Source organism: Gopherus flavomarginatus, chromosome 10 (assembly GCF_025201925.1).
Source record: "Gopherus flavomarginatus isolate rGopFla2 chromosome 10, rGopFla2.mat.asm, whole genome shotgun sequence".
In the NCBI taxonomy this organism is placed as follows: Eukaryota; Metazoa; Chordata; order Testudines; family Testudinidae; genus Gopherus; species Gopherus flavomarginatus.
Window position 1 is genome coordinate 42,644,732 of NC_066626.1, and position 18,791 is coordinate 42,663,522.

An 18,791-nucleotide genomic window follows, 5' to 3' on the forward strand; every position below is an offset into this window, starting at 1 on the left:
AAGAAAGGCACCACTTCAGTGCCATTTGCTTATACACATTAGCAGCAATATGATTTAAACCTGTTGTCAACATCTAGGCTGTGAGATTTGAGAAATGTACTAGGGTAATACATCTCTACCCCGATATAATGCAACCCGATATAACATGAATTCGTCTATAATGCGGTAAAGCAGAGCTCCGGGGGGTGGGGCCGCGCACTCTGGCAGATCAAAGCAAATTCGATATAACATGGTTTTACCTATAATGCGGTAAGATTTTTTTGGCTCCCGAGGACAGTGTTATATCGGGGTAGAGGTATATGTCACAAAAACTCCTGCAGCCTCTCTTTAAAGTTACATACCTCTACATATATACAGTCAGCAGCTCCAGTTTAGGATGGGGGAAAGGCTGTTTTGGAAAAGCTATTATCAACACATGTAAGTAAGCACGGTCTACACCGCCATTTTTAGAGCGCTAGCACAAGTCTGTGGACCAGGCTGGGAGGCTCACTTCCGGATGCACCGGAGACATACCCTAAATGACTTTTTTGCTCTTCTCCTGTCTAAATCCAAGGAAATATATTTCCTACATAGTTCAGAGCGTAAAGCTCAATAGCAGGAACAAAATCTTTGGAGTTCTGACTACTGAAGTGTCTTCATGGAATTTTTATTCTGTTGATTATAAATGAATGTAAATTAACTCCAAGCTTTAAGGGCTATGTAAAAACTTACCCTGTTTTCACTGAGCTGGTATCCATTCCCATGGAAACAAGAGTGGAAATGGTTGTCAGAAGCTGAGGAATTAGAATTCTCATTTCAGTGTGAATTTCAGCTGAGTCCTAGCTGAGAGCTAAAATATGTTTTTCAAACACTGTGTGAAGACCTCAGCAATGTAGTGTTTTTAATTTGAAAATATTCCATTAAAAAAAAAAAACTTAAATAATTTCCCTGCAATTTACCAAGATGGCTGACTAACCCCTCTAGTTAGGATCCATTGGCATCAAAATTTGAGGCAGGCTAACCTGACCAAAGAGTGGCGAACTGTGCAGTTACATGGGTATCCAAACACTCAGAACTTTCATTGGCCAATTAGATGCTTCAGACCTCTTTTCATAACAGTGTAGCCTAAACTATCCAAACGTTATTTATCTGACAACCCATGTTCTAATTAAGGGCATATCAGGGTCCTGTCTTTAGGTGTGGATATAACAGTCCTATTTCAGAAAGGTGCTGTTCAGATAACTGGAGAAAGTCTTCTGGCTCATTCCTTAGTTACCTTTGTGGGGTTGGGAAGAGAAGACTAGGGAGAAGAGAGGTTTAGCTGAAGCACTTTAGCTAGAATGATCTAGCAAAAAGTTTTACATTGAATCCTGGGGGATTCAACCACCAGTCTCTCACTCTCTCACACCCTGTTCTGCTCCCCTCCCCCCCTTTTCGATGTCTGCATTACTTAGGAGTGGCAACGCCACAGCAGGCTTGACACATTCTTCATAGTCTTCAAGACTATAATGTATTTATATCCAGGGTAAAATAAAGTGAATATAAGCTAACAAAATGAAAAAGAAGGCTACTTGAAGATTTTCGCCCCTTTTTCTGTACTTCAAGACTATGAGCAGGGGCAAGCTCCAGCCTCGTGAACTAGTAATTCCCATACTTGTTTCTTGTCCAAGTTGAAACAAAATGCAAAGATTGAATGAATGAATGAAATAAAGAAGAAATAAAACTGGGAAGAGATCAGCAAGCAGGAAGGATACATCATAATTAATCTGAGGATCTGAATCAGACCTGCTCAGTAGTGTTCTCGCATGTTTAAGTACTGGAATAAATTGCCTAGCAAGGTTGTAGAATCTCCATCATTGGAGATTTTTAATAGCAGGTTAGACAAACACCAGTCAGGGATGGTCTAGATCATACTTAGTTCTGTCATGAGTGCAGAGGACTGGACTGGATGACCTTTTGAGGTCCCTTCCAGTCCTATGATTTTATATAGCCACATTGTAGCTTAAACCCGAATAGTGATGTCACAGGAGTTCCCACCATCACCCACTTTTTTCTAAACTGTTCAGTTATATTGAAAACAAGGAAAAATTTCATGAGTGACTAGTGACAGAGTATTTTTGTTCACAGTCAATAATGTATGTGTGTGTGCTCAGTTCTGTTCATAGCAGAGGAACAGATGGTCCCTGGGTTGAGTTTACCTGCTACAGCGGAGTGGAGAGAAAATGTAGTTCAGACACCACAGACCAGATTCTGGGAATTGGACGATCCAGTCTCAACACAAAAATATCATTTAAAATTTTGTTTCTTTGTATTTACTACTGAAAAGTTTGTCAGTAGAAATGTTTTAAGGAGAGATCTGAATGGAGAGAATGGTTGTAGTTTCTCACATTAAGGGTTTGGTCTCATACCACTTTGCCATTGATTTCAATGGGACTAGGCTCAGTCCTTAAATGAGGAAGACTCTTTCAGGCACCAGTAGCAACAAAGAAGAAGAAAGAGATAAAGATGGGAGAAGAAAGCAAAGGGAGGGGAATGAAGGCAGCAGAAGGAGAGCAATAAAGAATGAATGTAGTACTTAATGTGGCTAAAAGTTCTTGATGGCTCAACTCCTTGGCCAGTCTTTTGGTCCTTTTTAGCTCACTGTATCACAATTACCTCTTGTTCTGGGTCATCATCCAGCAAGTTAAAACGCTTTTTCACTACTCGGCCAGAAGCAGTTACAGTTACTGAGTTGTTCACCTTAGACACAGAATTTAAAAAAAAGAAAAAGAGAGAGGGTGTAAGTTTGTGTGGCGGGTAATAATATAGGATGTGTATACTTTTTTTAAGCAGTACATTCATTTTATTTGAAATTTGGTAAAGCTTTTAAAAAGACTAAAAGGCAACACTATCTTTAGTTAAACAGAAAGTATAGACAGTCTGTACAGGAGCAAATAAATCATTTTACTAAGCATCATTCATTGTTTTAGCTGAGATGTTTTACAGCCCTCCTAAAAATCTGATTTCCTGTCTGAGCTGAGAGGACACTGAAGACTCCATAAGAACCCTTGTGTCCTTTTGCCAAACTTTCCTCAAAGCTTGTCCCAATACTGTGCTATGCCCAGGCTGGCTGCCACCATCTATTCCAGGGTTGGACTTTAATATGCTCTATGTGGTTATTATTATTTGTAGTACTAGAGCATCTAGAAGCCCTAGTCATGGCTACATGCTGTACAAATGCAAAAAGATGATCCCTACCCCATGTGGTTGGTGAAGCATTTTAGGACTGTTTGAGGTTAAAACTATATAACAGGGGTCAGCAACCTTTCAGAAGTGATGTGCCGAGTCTTCATTTATACACTCTAATTTAAGGTTTTGTGTGCTGGTAATACATTTTAATGTTTTTAGAAGGTCTCTTTCTACAAGTCTATAAAATATAACTAAACTATTGTTGTATGTAAAGTAAATAAGGTTTTTAAAATTTTTAAGAAGCTTCATTTAAAATTCAGTTAAAATGCAGAGCCACGGACAGGTGGCCAGGACCCGGGCAGTGTGAGTGTCACGGAAAATCATGCCATAGGTTGCCTACCCCTGCTATATAAAGATATAATATAATACAAGGTAGAAAAGACAGCACTAAACCGCTTTTCCTCCTTTAAAACTATTTCGTTCCCCACTTCCTGCAGAGGAAACAGGAACATTTTTCATATCTTTAAAGATTTCCCCCGCTATCCTGTTCTTCCTCTATTTTATCCCTTGATATGCCAGTGAACCTAATTTCACTGTAGAAATTCTAGCACATAGATTGTGTAATGTTGTTGATTCAATTATTTTTGTTGATTGGAGTATTTTTCAGTGAGAGGTAATTACAGTTTCTACAGAAAAATTAGGTTAGTTAGAAATATCGAAGTCAAGCCAGCAATTTAGGTTCCAATCCTGCACCTGGCTCTGCACAACCACTTTGAAATCAACAGGGTTGTGCCTATTTGGCCTACATCAATAATCTAATATTTAGGAAATTATGGTACAAATAATCAGGCAGCAATCCATTTTATAAGGATCTCTTAAATGGAAGACCCTTAATTTAGCAAATAGGTACACTGGTGAGTAAAAGAAGACTGCCAATAAAAAAAATCAAGGGATGCAGCACCATGTTCTGGGTGTTCCTTAGCTTCTGATTGACAGAAGCTGGGACTAGATGACATGGATCACTTGATAATTGTCTGTTTTGTTCATTTCCTCTGAAGTATCTGGCACTGGCTGCTGTCGGAAGACAGGATACTGGGCTAGATGGACAATTGGTCTGACCCAGTATGGCTGTTCTTGTGTTCTTATTAAACCACCATCTTCACCATATTATTTCTACTTTCTCAAAGTGATTTACGAACATTAATGAATATATCCTTGCAACACTCCTGTGAAGTGGGTGCTATTATCCCCATTGCATAGTTGAGAAAATGGGAGCATAGAAGCATTAAGAGCCTGATCCTGAATGTGATGAGTGTCCTCAATTCCCAATGGACATGAATAGGATTTGAGAATCCTCAGCACCTGTCAGAATTGGGCCCTTCATGTCTTGGCTAAGGAAGGTCACAAGAGAAGGTTGTGGCAGAATTTGAATGCACATCTCTTGACTCCTATTCCCAAACCAAGATCATCCTCCCTAAAAAATATCCTAGGAAAAGAAAAGGAGTGTCGTGCACTTGGGACTACCCCTGCCCCATCTGATTTAATGGGAGTTTTACTATTGACATTATGTAGTTTTTTAAATACACATTTTTATTTATGAGGGAACTTCAAAAGCAGTGTCACTGACTGCAAGGGGCTCAGCATTCATAAACTATGAAAAACCCTACAAGTCTCTGCTGAAGCAAACTGCAGTTCTAAGCTGCAGCAGTGTCATCAAAGGGTTTTCACTAACAGTAACCAGAGACAGGTTTGGACTTTTTAGCATTCCCATTTGTTTTTTGTGGTTTGCTGTCACAAATGTTTATTTCGCCAGGCTTGATATTTTTCAGCCATTTGAACTTCATCGCTATCAAATTTGCATATAATTATGACTTAAGTCAGTGACACCTCCTTGCCAAAGAAAACCATCTCTCTGTATGCTGCTTAAGGTTTACACCCAAGGCAACTATTTGCACTGTTCACCACAATAGATGCCAAGAACCTAAAAAGTGATAAAAGGTTTCACTGAAATACCCTGAAAATGTAATTGTCTTTGAAATTCCTCTCACACACAGGCCTGATGCAAAGACTGTTGAAGTCAAAGTGTCTTTAAATAGGCTTTGGATCAGGCCCACACAATACACGGATATACATATGCATATAAAACACCTACGTATGCTATATAATCATGCAAAAGTAAAATGTATTGTTTGTATTAAGAATTTCCTACTATAGCCTCACATTGTTCTGCCTGTTGGCCACAATCACAAAATCTTCTGCAATTTCTTGTTGGTATTTATTATTTTCAATTTCCTTCAGCTTCAGTATTCTTAAAAAAAAGAAGATATAAAATGAGTCTTGTTAAAATCTAACATGCTGTGATTTCTAAAATCAGATGTACTAAAATAGCACAGATAAGTTACATTCATAACTTCTTTCAAATATATTACAGGGTAAATATATACCACATTTGAAAGATATTACTGTAACACATTTATCTGTGCTATTTTATTACATCTGATTAGCACATCAGTTCTAGAATATACAATATGTTTCCTTATTAAATTCTACCGTTGCTCACATCCACTATGTGGAAGTCTGCAGATGTTTCTTCTAGAATTCCTGATGCTGGTTCATTTACAAATCCTCTGGATGCTATAGGCTGGTGGTAACTCTTTGGTCTAGTACTTCTCAGCTTAAGTTGGAGTCATGTAGGGGAGGACTGGTCAGAATTATGTCACTAAACTTTAACATTCCATAATGCATACTACTGAGACCACTCAATATGCAAGTTTTCCTTTGAGAGAACCTCAGGAATAGCTATGGGACCGAGCTGCACAATTGAAATTTGGATCTGACTTCTTCCAAAGTTCAGAAGAGGGCTTGGATATGGGCTTTTAGTTTGGGTACATTGCTAGTTATCAGTGTTTTACACTTCTTCCTACATGTTTACAAAGCTGTTGAACCAGCTCAGGATCCACTGATGGAAGCAACATATGATAACTAAGACTGTAATTCTTTGGGGGTGGAATATGTGTGTATTCTTTGCCTAGTACAATGATCTTCTAATAGGGCTTCTAGGCACTACCACAAAACAAATAGTGGCCACTCTGTAATAGAAAATAAGCCATACTAGCCTTTAGGGAACAGTAATTCTCTATAGAAATATGCCCAATTTTATTAATAAAATGATTTTTTTTTATTTGATAAAATGAGCCACAGTAACATAACATTAAAGGAAAAGGGGACAATACAGAAGTAGAATTTAGTCTCTATCCTTACAGGATATAATAGAGTGAAATCTGCCTTTATTGTTTAGATATTTCCTGAACTAGGCTTCAAAACTACAGCCTTGACTATACTTTCCCTCTGACAAAATTTAGTTCTGATCCTGTTTTCAAAATATTTTTAAAGTTAAAATCTAGATCAGTGTAAATAAAGATGTCTTCTGTGATATGAACAACTGTATATTTGTGGGAGGTGACCAAAACATTTTGTTCTTCAGTGCATGTATCTAACTTTTAAAATACATTCAAGCAACAGAAATTAAACTCTCATAAGTATATTTGCATTAATAATTTTAAGTTTGAAAATTTATTCCTTTGAGGGGAGGGAGAAAGCTCTGATACATCATTTTATAGAGAGCTGAGATTTTAAACTCTAAAAAGTAAAGAAATGATCAACTAAAGTTTCAGAACCAGCACTTAAGCAGTCTCCTTAAAATATATTTTCTATTTGGGGGAAATAGGGTGTAACAGGGTAGCTGGCCCTTTAAGTGAAAATGGGCTCAGCTCTCCCGTTCCGCTCCAGGTGGGTTAATTAACAGGGTGGGGCACTGCTTGGGGAACTCTAAGAGGCCTGGTGAGATCCATTGGGTTGTTGGGAAAAGACTCGGAGATGAGAATTGCCAGAGAGAAGGTGGTTTCTTGGAGGGAGCAACAAGAATGGTTTGCTGGCCAATGTCCCCAAGCTGGGCAGGAGAGAGCTGAAAACAGGAGGAACAGCAGAAGAAAGTGCCTGCTGCCTCTGAGCCAGAGAGATGAAGCCAAAAGCCAGAGAGGGTTGCAGAAAGAGGAGCAGCAGAGAGACTTACCTGCTGATGTCTCTTTGCCAGAGAGCTGGGTCCCAGAGGAACCAGTGGAGAGACTGTGAGAATTCCCCCTAGGAAGAGTGGGTTGTGCCCCAGAAGAAAGTGCTGGGGTGGAGGGTTAGAGGAGGACTCCAAGAGTCCACATCTGGTAAAAGAAACCAGGATGGTAAGAATGAAGCCCAGGCTCAAAGATTACTTGCACAGGGTTGATGTGGACTATGCTGTGGGACATTTGGTTTGGGACTTTTGCACTGTGTTTTGGCTGATAAACTGTAGGAGGACTAGAGAAAAAGCTCATGTGGACCTACTGGGAACTCAAGAGAGAAGCTGAGGCAAGGGAACACTGGCAGGGCTGCCTCAAGGAAGGCCACTTGTTTACAGTACGTTCAGTTTAATGACCACAATTTTCATTGTTAAAAGAATGACATTTTTCTGTCCTCTTTCCCGTCCACCCTATCCCAAATCCTTTCTCTTGCAGTCTGGACTTGGGCCTCAGATCTTTTAGCTGAACAGAATGAGGGTCTGTATCAGACTGTCAGTAGAACATGGTAGGAGTATCAGAAAGCAATTGCATGCTCACCATGGTGGGGGAACAGTCTGGGACTATTTGGGCTAGGAAGTAAGTTATCATGGGCTTGTCACTGCAGGAGTATTTGAATGCGTGCTCAGAAGATGAGACATTCAAATCAAATTGTGCATATTCTAGAGCTGACATCCCAGAGTGTACAAAATTTAAAACTGATGGGTCAGGAAGGAGAAGTAATGTGACTGGGAGATAAGCTGGGCTCATTTGTAGATCATCTTAAAAGTAGTTGGGGGGGTAACATTTGGTGCAGTTCCACTCTTTTTTCAGATGGCATTGGAAGAGCAAATCTGGCCTGATTCCTTACTTGGCTCCCTCAGGTGTTAATTTTCTGCTTACACGTAAAGTGCCCTTTCAGTGCAAAGCCAAAAAACTTGCAATCTTTGGAATGAAATTCCCATAAATGAACTTTGGGGTGAGGTACAGAGTGGAAATCAATGAGAAGCAATGGCAAGCAAAGACTGCAGGACAGTAGAGAAAGGTCAATGGTCTGAATGATAAAGTCAGATTTGTTTTATTTTAAGAGGTTAAATCTGCTAGTAGGAAATAGAAAATGCACAGCATTAGTTGATCAAAGCTTATGCACCCAAAAAGTGATTTAGGTCTCAAAGGTTTATGCTTAAGGCATGTGAATGAACTTGTGATAGTGGAAGCTGGAATTCTTAAAAAGCATCTGGATTTTTACATAGATTAGCAAAATACAAATTTAAAGAAAAGTTTTCCTATGTAAACAAAATCACAGCTATTTTTACTATTATTTCAGAGCTATTTTCATACACAAGAATTACAGCTTATTCTCTCTAAAGAGCACTATTAAGTATAACTGTGGGCCCACTCTTTGTATAGGAGCCTTTCCCAGCATGCTCCTTTTCTGGCAGATGGCCTTTTAATAGTGCTCTAGACTCAACCTGGTGTCTGAAAATTAAACCCTGGTCTTTCTGGCTTCGTGTAATCATCGCTAGTAGTAGTGTCTTCCAAAAGAATGTTGCGTTCTGGAGGATATGTGAGGCAGAACATAATCCAGTTTATTTTTCCTAATTGCACTGCCTCTCTTGCTTACAGTACCAAAAACATGTTAAGAAAACAAGCACACATATTTAAGATGGAGTCATTTTTATAGTTACAATTGGGATCTTAACACCCTAAGGCTGCAAGAGTTATATTCTCATCCCTGTTAATCAAGCCAATGGTATTCTATGGTCTATTATCATAAATTTGCACAGGTAACATTTTGTGTTATATATAAATGCACTCTCTCATGGAAGAGTAAGCTGGGTTCTTCCTACCTCATGTATCACGAAGGATCCAGTTTGCCCTTCCGTAACTGTATATAATGTTAATTATTTAATGTGCCATTTTATTTGGAGGTCAGAAGAAAAGAGAATTTGTAAAAAAACGCATGATATCATTTTTACAGATGTGCTTTTCTGACTCTACACACATTAACAATGGCATTGCTCCTGGAACCCCATAATTACCCTGTCTAACTCTTAGCCATCTCCTAAAATCAGGATGAGAATTAGATGTTACCCAGTAGCCTCTTTAATGAAAACAACAAGCTCTGAAAAAAAATTATTGCTCATACTTTATCAAATTTGGTCCCACGTGGATTATTCTGCCTGAAGTATCTGGATGGAAATATATCCAGTCAGGTTCTAATGAACAGCACTTCATATCCTGTATTCCATTTTTTGCCTGAAGGTGGAAGAGAAGGTTTAGAATGATTATATTTAGATGAGATTAAACTGGAAAAGCTCAGCTCCAACCCATCTACATCTGGGCGTTTTCAGTACTAGGTATAACCATATAGACACTACAAAAAGTTGAAGCAGCAGTGGAGCTGAATCCGTAAGGGGAATAACAAACCCTATGGAACACCACGACTTAAAGAAATTCCATCACACTGGGTTGTAACATTGTTTAGTATCCAATGAACAAGGCCTTTAACATGATTAGACCTGTTCCTACTTCTCCTGAAACTACACATTGAAAATTAAAGACCTAACCTGCAAACATTTCAGCAATTCAAAACAAAGTAACCTTTGACTTGGGACGAGACCTATGAAAAGCTTTTATACTAGCACTGAGTTTTAAAATAAACTCAAAACCTGGGCAGGTATGTGGAAAAGCTTACTGAGGTCTGTGAACTTGGGACGGTTTATGATTTCAGCCTCAAACTAGGCAAAATTCAGGCATTTTGGCAGAGTTTTGTTTTGACTTAATTTTGAACAAACTTTTGTGAGTGTGAACTCACACAAAATAAAGCCAGGGGCAAGAGGTTTGCCTGAGATCTGCGAAGCAAAAGCACCACATTTTGTACAGCTGTACTTCACCATGAGGCTGAAGACCTGTATATTCTGATGTTAAAAGAGACAGGAAGGAAGGGACGTTGGTCTCAACAGACTAAGAGATGGGGACATACATAGACGATAAACTTCCCAGTTGAAGAATCCTGAGCTGATATGTTTTTAGTCTGAACAAGGGAGCCAAAATAAAGTCTGAAAAAGTGACCTCAAGCAAATGACAAAATGGTGGATAATACAACTTTTTTAAAAAGGACACAATTATAAACACAGTGTTCAAAAACATTTTGAAAGAGAAACCACAAAAGGAAGATACTCCTGGGAGGAATTCTGTGCACAATATTTTAAAATTCTGCAAAATTGTGTATATTTTATTTGTCAAAATTATACAATATACTCAGTTTCAATTATTTTGGTAATTTATTTCAAAATACCCGTCAGCAAGTATGTCTGTAACAATACAGACAACAAAAAAGATTCAGAAAATGTTTTTTGACAAATAGATTCCTTAGTAGGCATATTCATGCAGAACTCCGAGTAATAATTTATTTAAACTACAATATAGAACTGTATTTCTCACTCCTCCCTCAGAAGCAGTGCAACAATTTGGGAGAGTCAGGGGTAACAGAGGAGCTGAGGGAGAGGGAAGTAATTGCTGGGAAGAAGTCTGGATGTGAACTTAGAAGGATGTTGGGTGTGAGTGGGAGAAGTACAGAACAGGTTTTCTGGGGGGTCGGGGAGGGACTGTTAGGGAGCCTTCCTCTTGCAGACCCTGGCTGACCCCTAGCCTCTCCCATTCAGTCAGGCACATCTGCCCATCTGCATGTGTCCCTGCACCCCCACTCAGCCAGCTCCCAATCCCCCATCCCTATGTCGCCCTGCACCCCTCTCCCATCTGGCCCTGCACCCCCCCCCTCAGACAGCCCCCTCACCCTCATCCCTATGTGGCCCTGCACCTCCTCTCTGTTCCCATGTGTCCCTGCACTCCCATTCAGCCATCTCCCTACCCTGTCCCCATGTGTCCCTGAACCCCCACTCCCATCCAGCCTCTGCACCATTAGCCCTTATGAACCCTAGTCTGTGATCCCCTTTCCCAGCAGCCTCATGTGCCCAATGCTGACCATCCCCTAGCCTCCTGACCTGGCCCCAGGGGCAGGGCACTGTGAGGAAAGTAGCCTCTTCTCTTCCCTACCCGCAGCTAGGGCTGGTCTGGGAGCTCTGCTCTGCTCTGGCACCACAGCAGCCCCTGGTGGGTGATAGGCATAATTGCAGCAACTTTCCAACAGAATGTATTTTTTGCAGGAGAAAAAAAATTCTGTTTGGCACATAAATTCTGTATGTGCACAGTGGCGCAGAATTCACCCAGGAGTAAAAGGATCAATTGCCAAATAATAAAGCAGCTTATTTGTAAAATGGCTGTAGACAGTGGGAAACGGCACCACGCAGGGTATAGGTACAAGACTCAGCTCAACCCATCACTGTTGAGTTGGGAACACAGAGGAGGTAATGCTGTGGGTGCAGGGGAAGGTAGGAAGCACCAGAAGCAACACTGGTGGGAAGAAAATATTTCCATTGCTTTGTGTTGATTCTTCTGGCAATTTCAGAAGCAGCATTGCTGGGCTATAGATGCAGCCCATTAAGTATGGCACTCCCTGGCCAAGGGGGCAATCAGCACATTAAGAGGGCACTGTAGGAGAGAATGGGAAAATCTTTATTGCTCCAAGTGTTACTCAGATGATAGGGTGAGTGAGGCTGCTATGTGAATATATTACCAAAGCATTGTCTTTCAGAGCACAAATATGGAAGACTCCTTTATGCTTTCTCTTGTTAGGTGTGATGATGTAATGCCAAGGGTATCCTCCAATTTGAAATGAGTTCTCCAGGGAAGACACTTCAAATAGCAAAGGTGGGGTATCTGTAACATTGTGTAATGTTAAGATCATTATTAACATCCTCATAATTCCATTGGTCTGTAGAATTCTAATTAAATTATTCATTCTTAAAAACATCTAAAAACTCATTACAGTGTTTAATGTCATTGTGCACATAGAAATACAGTACAGATGGGCAACTTAACTTCTACCTAGCGAACTGGCATTACGTGCAAGAAAGTGTCTGAACTTGAATATTTCCCCCACTCATCTCTCTTAAAAAAACAATGGAGGAATCACAATCAGTGTAATCTGCAGCTGAGTTTATAAATTATACAAATAGAAAATTTTAGGACTCAGTGCAGTAAATGGCAAAAGGAATCTAGTTTTCCCTTCCGCTCAGGTGGAGCAAGTTACATTCAGCATTAATAAGCTACTCATATAAATCCTCCGTGCAACAATGGGAGAAGGTATTTACATAGCAACTTTAATCTAAATGGATACCAGAAAACTTTACAAACCTTTACTAACAAGTATCCTACAAATAATTTCTACAGCCACTAACATGGACCCAACTTTTGGGCTGAAAAACAGCCCTGTTTAACAGAATATTGCAATACTACAAGACAATGTGACAGAAAGTGAAGACTGTTTGAAATTAAAAGGGGAATTGAAATAGGTGGAATGTAATTACCCGAGCTGGAGTTTGGCCAGAGCAACAATAATAATAATAATAAATAATAATAATAAGGCCCACATCTCTGCTTTTGTAAAATATACTGTGGTACGTTTAATGACAAGAACTGATTATGACTTCAGTTTGATGTCTCTTTTGAAAGACTGAATTTACAGCCGTACAGTGCCCTCCTGTGCTGTGCAGAGGCATTGGTTATGTGCTGCTTTAGCGAAACAAAATGCCACCAACTGAATCAGCCACAGTACTTCTTGCAGCACCTTGAGTTTTCCCTAGATGTCTCAGCCAAATTCTGACCTGGTTTTATGCTGCTTAATTTGTGAGACTGAACAAAATTACAGCTTGAAGTAGTCTGACTGCATCCAATACCTGAATTTACATTTAGCTAGTGCTCCCCCCTTCCCCCCAACGCATCTCAAGATCCCAAAGTGCTCAGCCAGCTATTCTGAGAGGAGTTGCTTTATCTATCATGGGAATGAAACCACATCTGACTTGGAAAGTGGCAGCTGTTTAGCTGCAGCCAGTAGGTTAGGACAGGAAGTGAAGACGACTGCCTCTGATCTAACATTTAGTAAAAAGGGAGATTCTAAGCAAGATTTAATAACATAGGATTAATAATAAATGATGTCTCTGGGGGGAAAAGTGCAATATGTGGTAGATCAGAAGTACTGGAAGAGGGTTGATAGCAAATAGAATTGGTTAAAAAATTAGAGGAAAACCTCATGAAACCTCATTCCCTGACAAGCTCATCATTTTCTTTATAAAAACATTTACTACTAAGAATCCTGAAAAAGTTCAGGGAGATTGACTAAATTACTAACTCTGAGCCCATTTTATGCCACAACAGCCTTAAAAAATATAGACCTCACAAGTCTCTCTCTCTTTACGCTTATGTTGTCTTTTGCTAACAATTTTAAAGATCAGACCCCAAAACCACAGCAATTGCTATCACTATCTCCCACCTCTCCTTTCTTTATTATGTGTTGCTTGCTCCCATTACCCAGCAGTCCACTGTTTATTAGAATACTGTCATTGTTCTTAAAAGCTCCTCCTAGAAATGTCAATTTTCAATCATTATTTGAGCCTCTTTAGTTCATTTCCACAAAATACTCCAGTATCATCTAAATGCAAAGCCTGATTTGCTCCTGGTAGTACTAGTATATTTGTTCTAAATTTGGAAAAACAATGAGCAAGATATTTTCCTCTCCATTTTTATGAAACTGTTAACTTCTCTCATAACAAATGTTGGGGGTGTGTGTGTGTGTGTGTGTGTGTGTGTGTGTGTGTGTGTGTGTGTGTGTGTGTGTGTGTGTGTGTGTGTGTGTGTGTGTGTGTGTGTGTGTGTGTGTTAAACGGGAGATAGTAGATTTATGATGGTTTGAAGGCGTTTTTTGCTTCTTTCAAATTTGGCCAGGGTCAGTAGTACATGAAAATCATTACCAGCCAACAGCTGTTTGGTGACCTATGTGCACTAACTTATTGATCTCTGTACAGTTCCTCTTGGATAGGTGTCCACATCACCTATGTTGTTGTCAGTCTTGGCAGAGAGGCCAAGAACTGAATACAAATGGAGACTGCTCTACCCTGTCAGCTGTAGAGGTGGTTTCTCCAGGTCAGGGTTACCCTTGCAGAGCAATGCTGGGAAACGTATGTTGCTTCTTCCCAGGATGTATTTTTTCTGTGGAAAAATTCAAGATTTCAAGTCCCCACAGCTTTCAAGCCTTCCACATAGCATCTCAAACAGTTAAGTTTCAACAAGCACAAGTTTAGACTCTGCAGTCTTCAAAAAGATCAGCTGCTTCTTCATGGAAGCACTAAATGTCACTGCACAGGCTAAATCAGCCATCTCACTCATAAAAGAAAACAACTCAAAAAACACAGGAATGTAACTATCTCCAAACAGCAGCTATAGTCAATGTTCATCAGAAGCTGAAAATGTCCTAACCACAAACTGTTCTTGAATAAAGTTCAAGATCAAAAAGGTTTCTTTTGCTTTTACTCTGTCTTTAAAACTCATGATCCAAAACTCTAACGATCCACAAACCTTGGAAATGTATCTAATATAAGCTGCCTTTCAAAACTCACACAGGTGTATTCTCAACAGGGCATCCAACACTAAATCATGGTTTAGTATACTACGTCAGAGAGGAACTGAAGAGAGATTTCCTAAACTCCCTCTCCTTTGCAGAACTTGATCCAATTTGGATCATCGTACAGTCTCATTTCTTGTTTTCATAAGATGTTACAAAATTAAAGCTTTAGATTATTATCTAGCTCTATACTATATCTTTGTGAATTACTTGCATTAGGCTGAAGTATCTGGCTTGTTTTGTCTGCTATTACTATGTGAAATTCTTCAATAAAAATTAATGTAAATATAAAATGCACTTTTTATATGGAATCATGTTCCAATATTTGTTAAAATATTGACTACAAAAGGCACATGATTTTATTTTATTTTTTTTAAAGGGAGCCTAAAACTGGTATTCTAAGTGCATATTTGACAGCAGTGGGAGCTGGCAACAGCTTAGCACTTTTGTGCCCAAATATTAATGTAGGAGGCTCCTACTTTTGCAAGGGCAGGGAGGAAAAAGTCTAGATTTTCTTTAATTAGAGAAAAACAATTAATGTGCTGAGATGAGGAAGTCCTGGACTTGGGACCCACCTTATGATTCTGATCTCTGATGCACTGGTATAAAGATGCCTTTTGTATCTGAGAACTTTACACACAAAAAGTAATAGTACAGAATGCCATATCTGTAAGCTGGACATAAGAGTTGTTTTCTAAAATAGGTTAGTTTTTCACTAAGAATTAAGCTCAGTGTGTCTGACACAGTATGGACAGCTAGAATGGTCAAACTGCAATTTGGATAAATTACATTCTGTCCCCTTGAGTTCTCCCCGCAGTTTAGATTACATACAGTAATCTGTTTCTCACTTCCTATGTTATACCACTGTTAGAGTCCTACCAAATTCATGCCATGAAAAACGCGTCATGGACAGTGAAATCTGGTCTCCGCCTGTGAAATCTGGTCTTTTGTGTGCTTTTACCCTATATTACACAGATTTTACGAGGGAGACCAGCATAAGGTTATTTTAGGGGGATTGCAGTATTGCCACCCTTATTTCTACGCTGCCTTCAGATCTGGACGGCTGGACAGTGCAGCTGTTGACCGGGTGCCCAGCTTTGAAGGCAGTGCCCTGCCAGCAGCAGTGCAGAAATAAGGGGGGCAATACCGTACCATGCCATTTTTACTTCCGCGCTGCTGCTGGCGGTGGCTCTGCCTTCAGAGCTGGGATCCCGGCCAGCAGCCACTGCTCTCTAGCTGTCCAGCTCTGAAGGCAGTGCTGTTCCCAGCAGCAGTGCAGAAGTAAGGGTAACAGAATTGCAATCCCCCCTACAATAACCTTGCAACCCCCCCGACAACTCCTTTTTGGGTCAAGACCCGTACATTTACAACACCGTGAAATTTCAGATTTAAATAGCTCAAATCATGAAATTATTTAAAAAATCCTATGACTGTGAAATTGACCAAAATGGACCATGAATTTGGTAGGGCCCTAACTATTGTGTAGCATTTCTGTGTGCAATTTAACAGCTATCACGTTCCACCTCAGAAGTGGCTGTATTACACTGGTAGGTGAAGGGATTCCTGTTTATGCACAGTTTTTAGTTTCTGAAGCGGTTTTGTTCCTGTTCTAACTTTCTGTAGAAGTCCTATTTAGTAAATTCTTGGATTTGGAAGTAAAACAGAAAACATTCTGAATTATAACATGAATACCCAATTAAAAGTAGAGGTACACAACAACACAACATGACACAGCAGTTTTAAATATTCTTGCTAACACTGAAAGATCAACAGATAAAACATAACAGCCATCAGTATCAATTATGAAAAGATAAAATACCTGTTATTTTAATGTTACAAGGAAGTCCAAATGGATACTTTCCTACAATTCCAACTTTACCATTCCAGTTGCATTTGCATCCCAAATCAAATTTCTGCTCTGTGAACTAAGATCATACAAAACAAATTGGTTTTAGTGATGTACACGTTTGCTGTTCAATTTTACTGCATTACTCAAATGGTTCATTTAAACCTAAAATCTTGTTTTCTAAGTACTAGTAGATTTTTTTTGGCTAAAGGAATTTAAATTATTATGCCTAGACTCTCTCTGATTCCATTTCATATCAAAGAGTCTTCCTTGCCCATTGGTTTCCAACCTCAATACTTCTTCCTGTTACGACAGACATGACATGTAGCAGGCTGTAGATACTTGTTTTGGTAAGCTGTCTCTATGGGGAGTCTGAGTGAGATCTCTATTTATGTACCCACCCTACGTACGTTTTAAAATTTGAGAATAATGCTATTGGAATTGTTTGGTAAGGTAGTCTGCCCATTCATACCTTAGACTGTAATTTTCTTAGAGCATGGATTCTAACCTTTGTTTGGTGCATTTCTCCTATAGTAAAGTGTCATATTCATATACAGTGCTAATTTAATAATAATCAGTTTCCTCAAAGTATAGTAGGTTGTGTGTCAAATTCCATACTCCATTACCTGCTCAGAGATAGACTGGAAGCTGTAGAGCCTGACCAGACCCACGCTAGACATCACAATCAGCATTCCATGAGAAAAAGCAACATCTGTTACATTGTTCCCAAATATCTGGCTCAAGGAAAAGAAAATATTCCATCAGGAAAGAGATCATTAAAAAGAAAATGTAAAACACTAAGGCTGCTTGACATAGAAATTGATTCGCTTTGTTTTACAGTTTCATTTCCTGCTACGCTCTTCTCCAAAATTGCTGACAGATGTTTTATTTTAGATGGTTTTGCAAATCAGCTATTCTTTTGTACTTCAGTAATAATACTTTGCACTTCTGTACCCTCTGAAGTCAGAGAATCTTTACCGACATTCATTCTCAACATGCGTCTAAAACAGGTAACTTGTTACCCTGTTTTTTACAAATTCACACAGTGATGAAGTTGGTTAAGAGCACATGATAAATCAGTAGCAGAGCTGGAAATACAATCTTTTAATCCTGATTCCTGGTTTGCTGCTATAACTGGAGGCAAGTGTTCATTCTGCTCAGGAATCCAAGACACACATAGCTGAAAAGTTAATTATGTTACTAATGCATCACTCAGGATGCAATATTGGAGGTTTAAGCTCTGAACCTGAACCCATGTTAGATAGGTCTGTGGAGAGGTGCTTATGATCTTAATGATACTGCAGCATTCATTTTGTCCAGAGTGCCTCATGCATTTCCACGAAGGAAAACAACAAAAAATGCAAACAAACTTTTGCTGGATGTAAACAGATGAACTTTATTCCTAATATTTAATGGGCCAAACAGGCGCTTCCAAGCTCAATTTCTTCCTACATTTATAAAGCATTTATGAAGAGTAAAGTTTTCACTCTGCTAATCAGATATATTTTATGGAAATGTGGTTAAAATGGGGGAGAGGAAAAGCCAAAAACAAGCATCAAATCAGATGTTCTTTGACCCATATGTAGGACAAAAAACCCAAACCATTTGGATCCACAGCACATCTCAGGAACCACATCCCAAATACATGCTATCAGATTCTGGCTGTCTTAGAAATACATGTATTGCCTGCTTCACAGGCCAGAAGGGGCCAAATCAGTGGGGATTAGATCTGAATCTACATGCCCTGTTTAATGCTCTCTCCACAGAACTAGTCACTATTTGTACAGCTGGTTGGAAAATTTCTAATGAAATGTTTTTTCACTGAAATTTGCCAATTTGTCAAAATCAAAATGTTCCGCAGAGACAGCTTGATTTCTGTGAAGTTCTGACAGAACTTAGACAGGATTCTGATGAAATCCTGCCTGGTTTCCTGCCAGCTTGCTTGTGCGCATGCTGGGGAGCCGAAGCTTCCAAGTCCTTGGCAGCTCACATTCCCAGGGCTTCCAGGATCTGTGGCTCCGGGGCAGCCTGCCAGGCAGACTGCTCCAGAACAAGGGTTCATTCCCTTTCACAGAGAATTTCAGCATTTTTGCTTCTCAATCTGAATTGGAACAAAACCAAAATGTCAAAATCCTCCACAAAACAGAATTACCTTTCTCTGCCCAGCTCTAATTATTTGTATTTCTGT

General features: G+C 39.5%; 1 protein-coding gene across 3 annotated transcripts in view; it reads right to left on the reverse strand.

Annotated features, from left to right (window-relative positions):
- The window catches only part of DCAF17 (DDB1 and CUL4 associated factor 17), a 52,773-nt gene that overhangs the window by 7,414 nt on the left and 26,568 nt on the right, over window positions 1-18,791 (reverse strand). For all 3 annotated transcript variants that reach the window (XR_007768372.1, XM_050916706.1, XM_050916705.1), the window contains exons 8-13: window positions 17,230-17,337; window positions 16,577-16,682; window positions 11,875-12,017; window positions 9,385-9,494; window positions 5,368-5,455; window positions 2,635-2,718 (exon numbers count right to left, since the gene is read on the reverse strand). Coding sequence is in view for 2 of the 3 variants with exons in the window: in XM_050916706.1 (XP_050772663.1) it covers window positions 2,635-2,718; window positions 5,368-5,455; window positions 9,385-9,494; window positions 11,875-12,017; window positions 16,577-16,682; window positions 17,230-17,337 (639 nt within the window). In the remaining variant the exon portion in view is untranslated. The remainder of the gene's footprint in view (window positions 1-2,634; window positions 2,719-5,367; window positions 5,456-9,384; window positions 9,495-11,874; window positions 12,018-16,576; window positions 16,683-17,229; window positions 17,338-18,791) is intronic.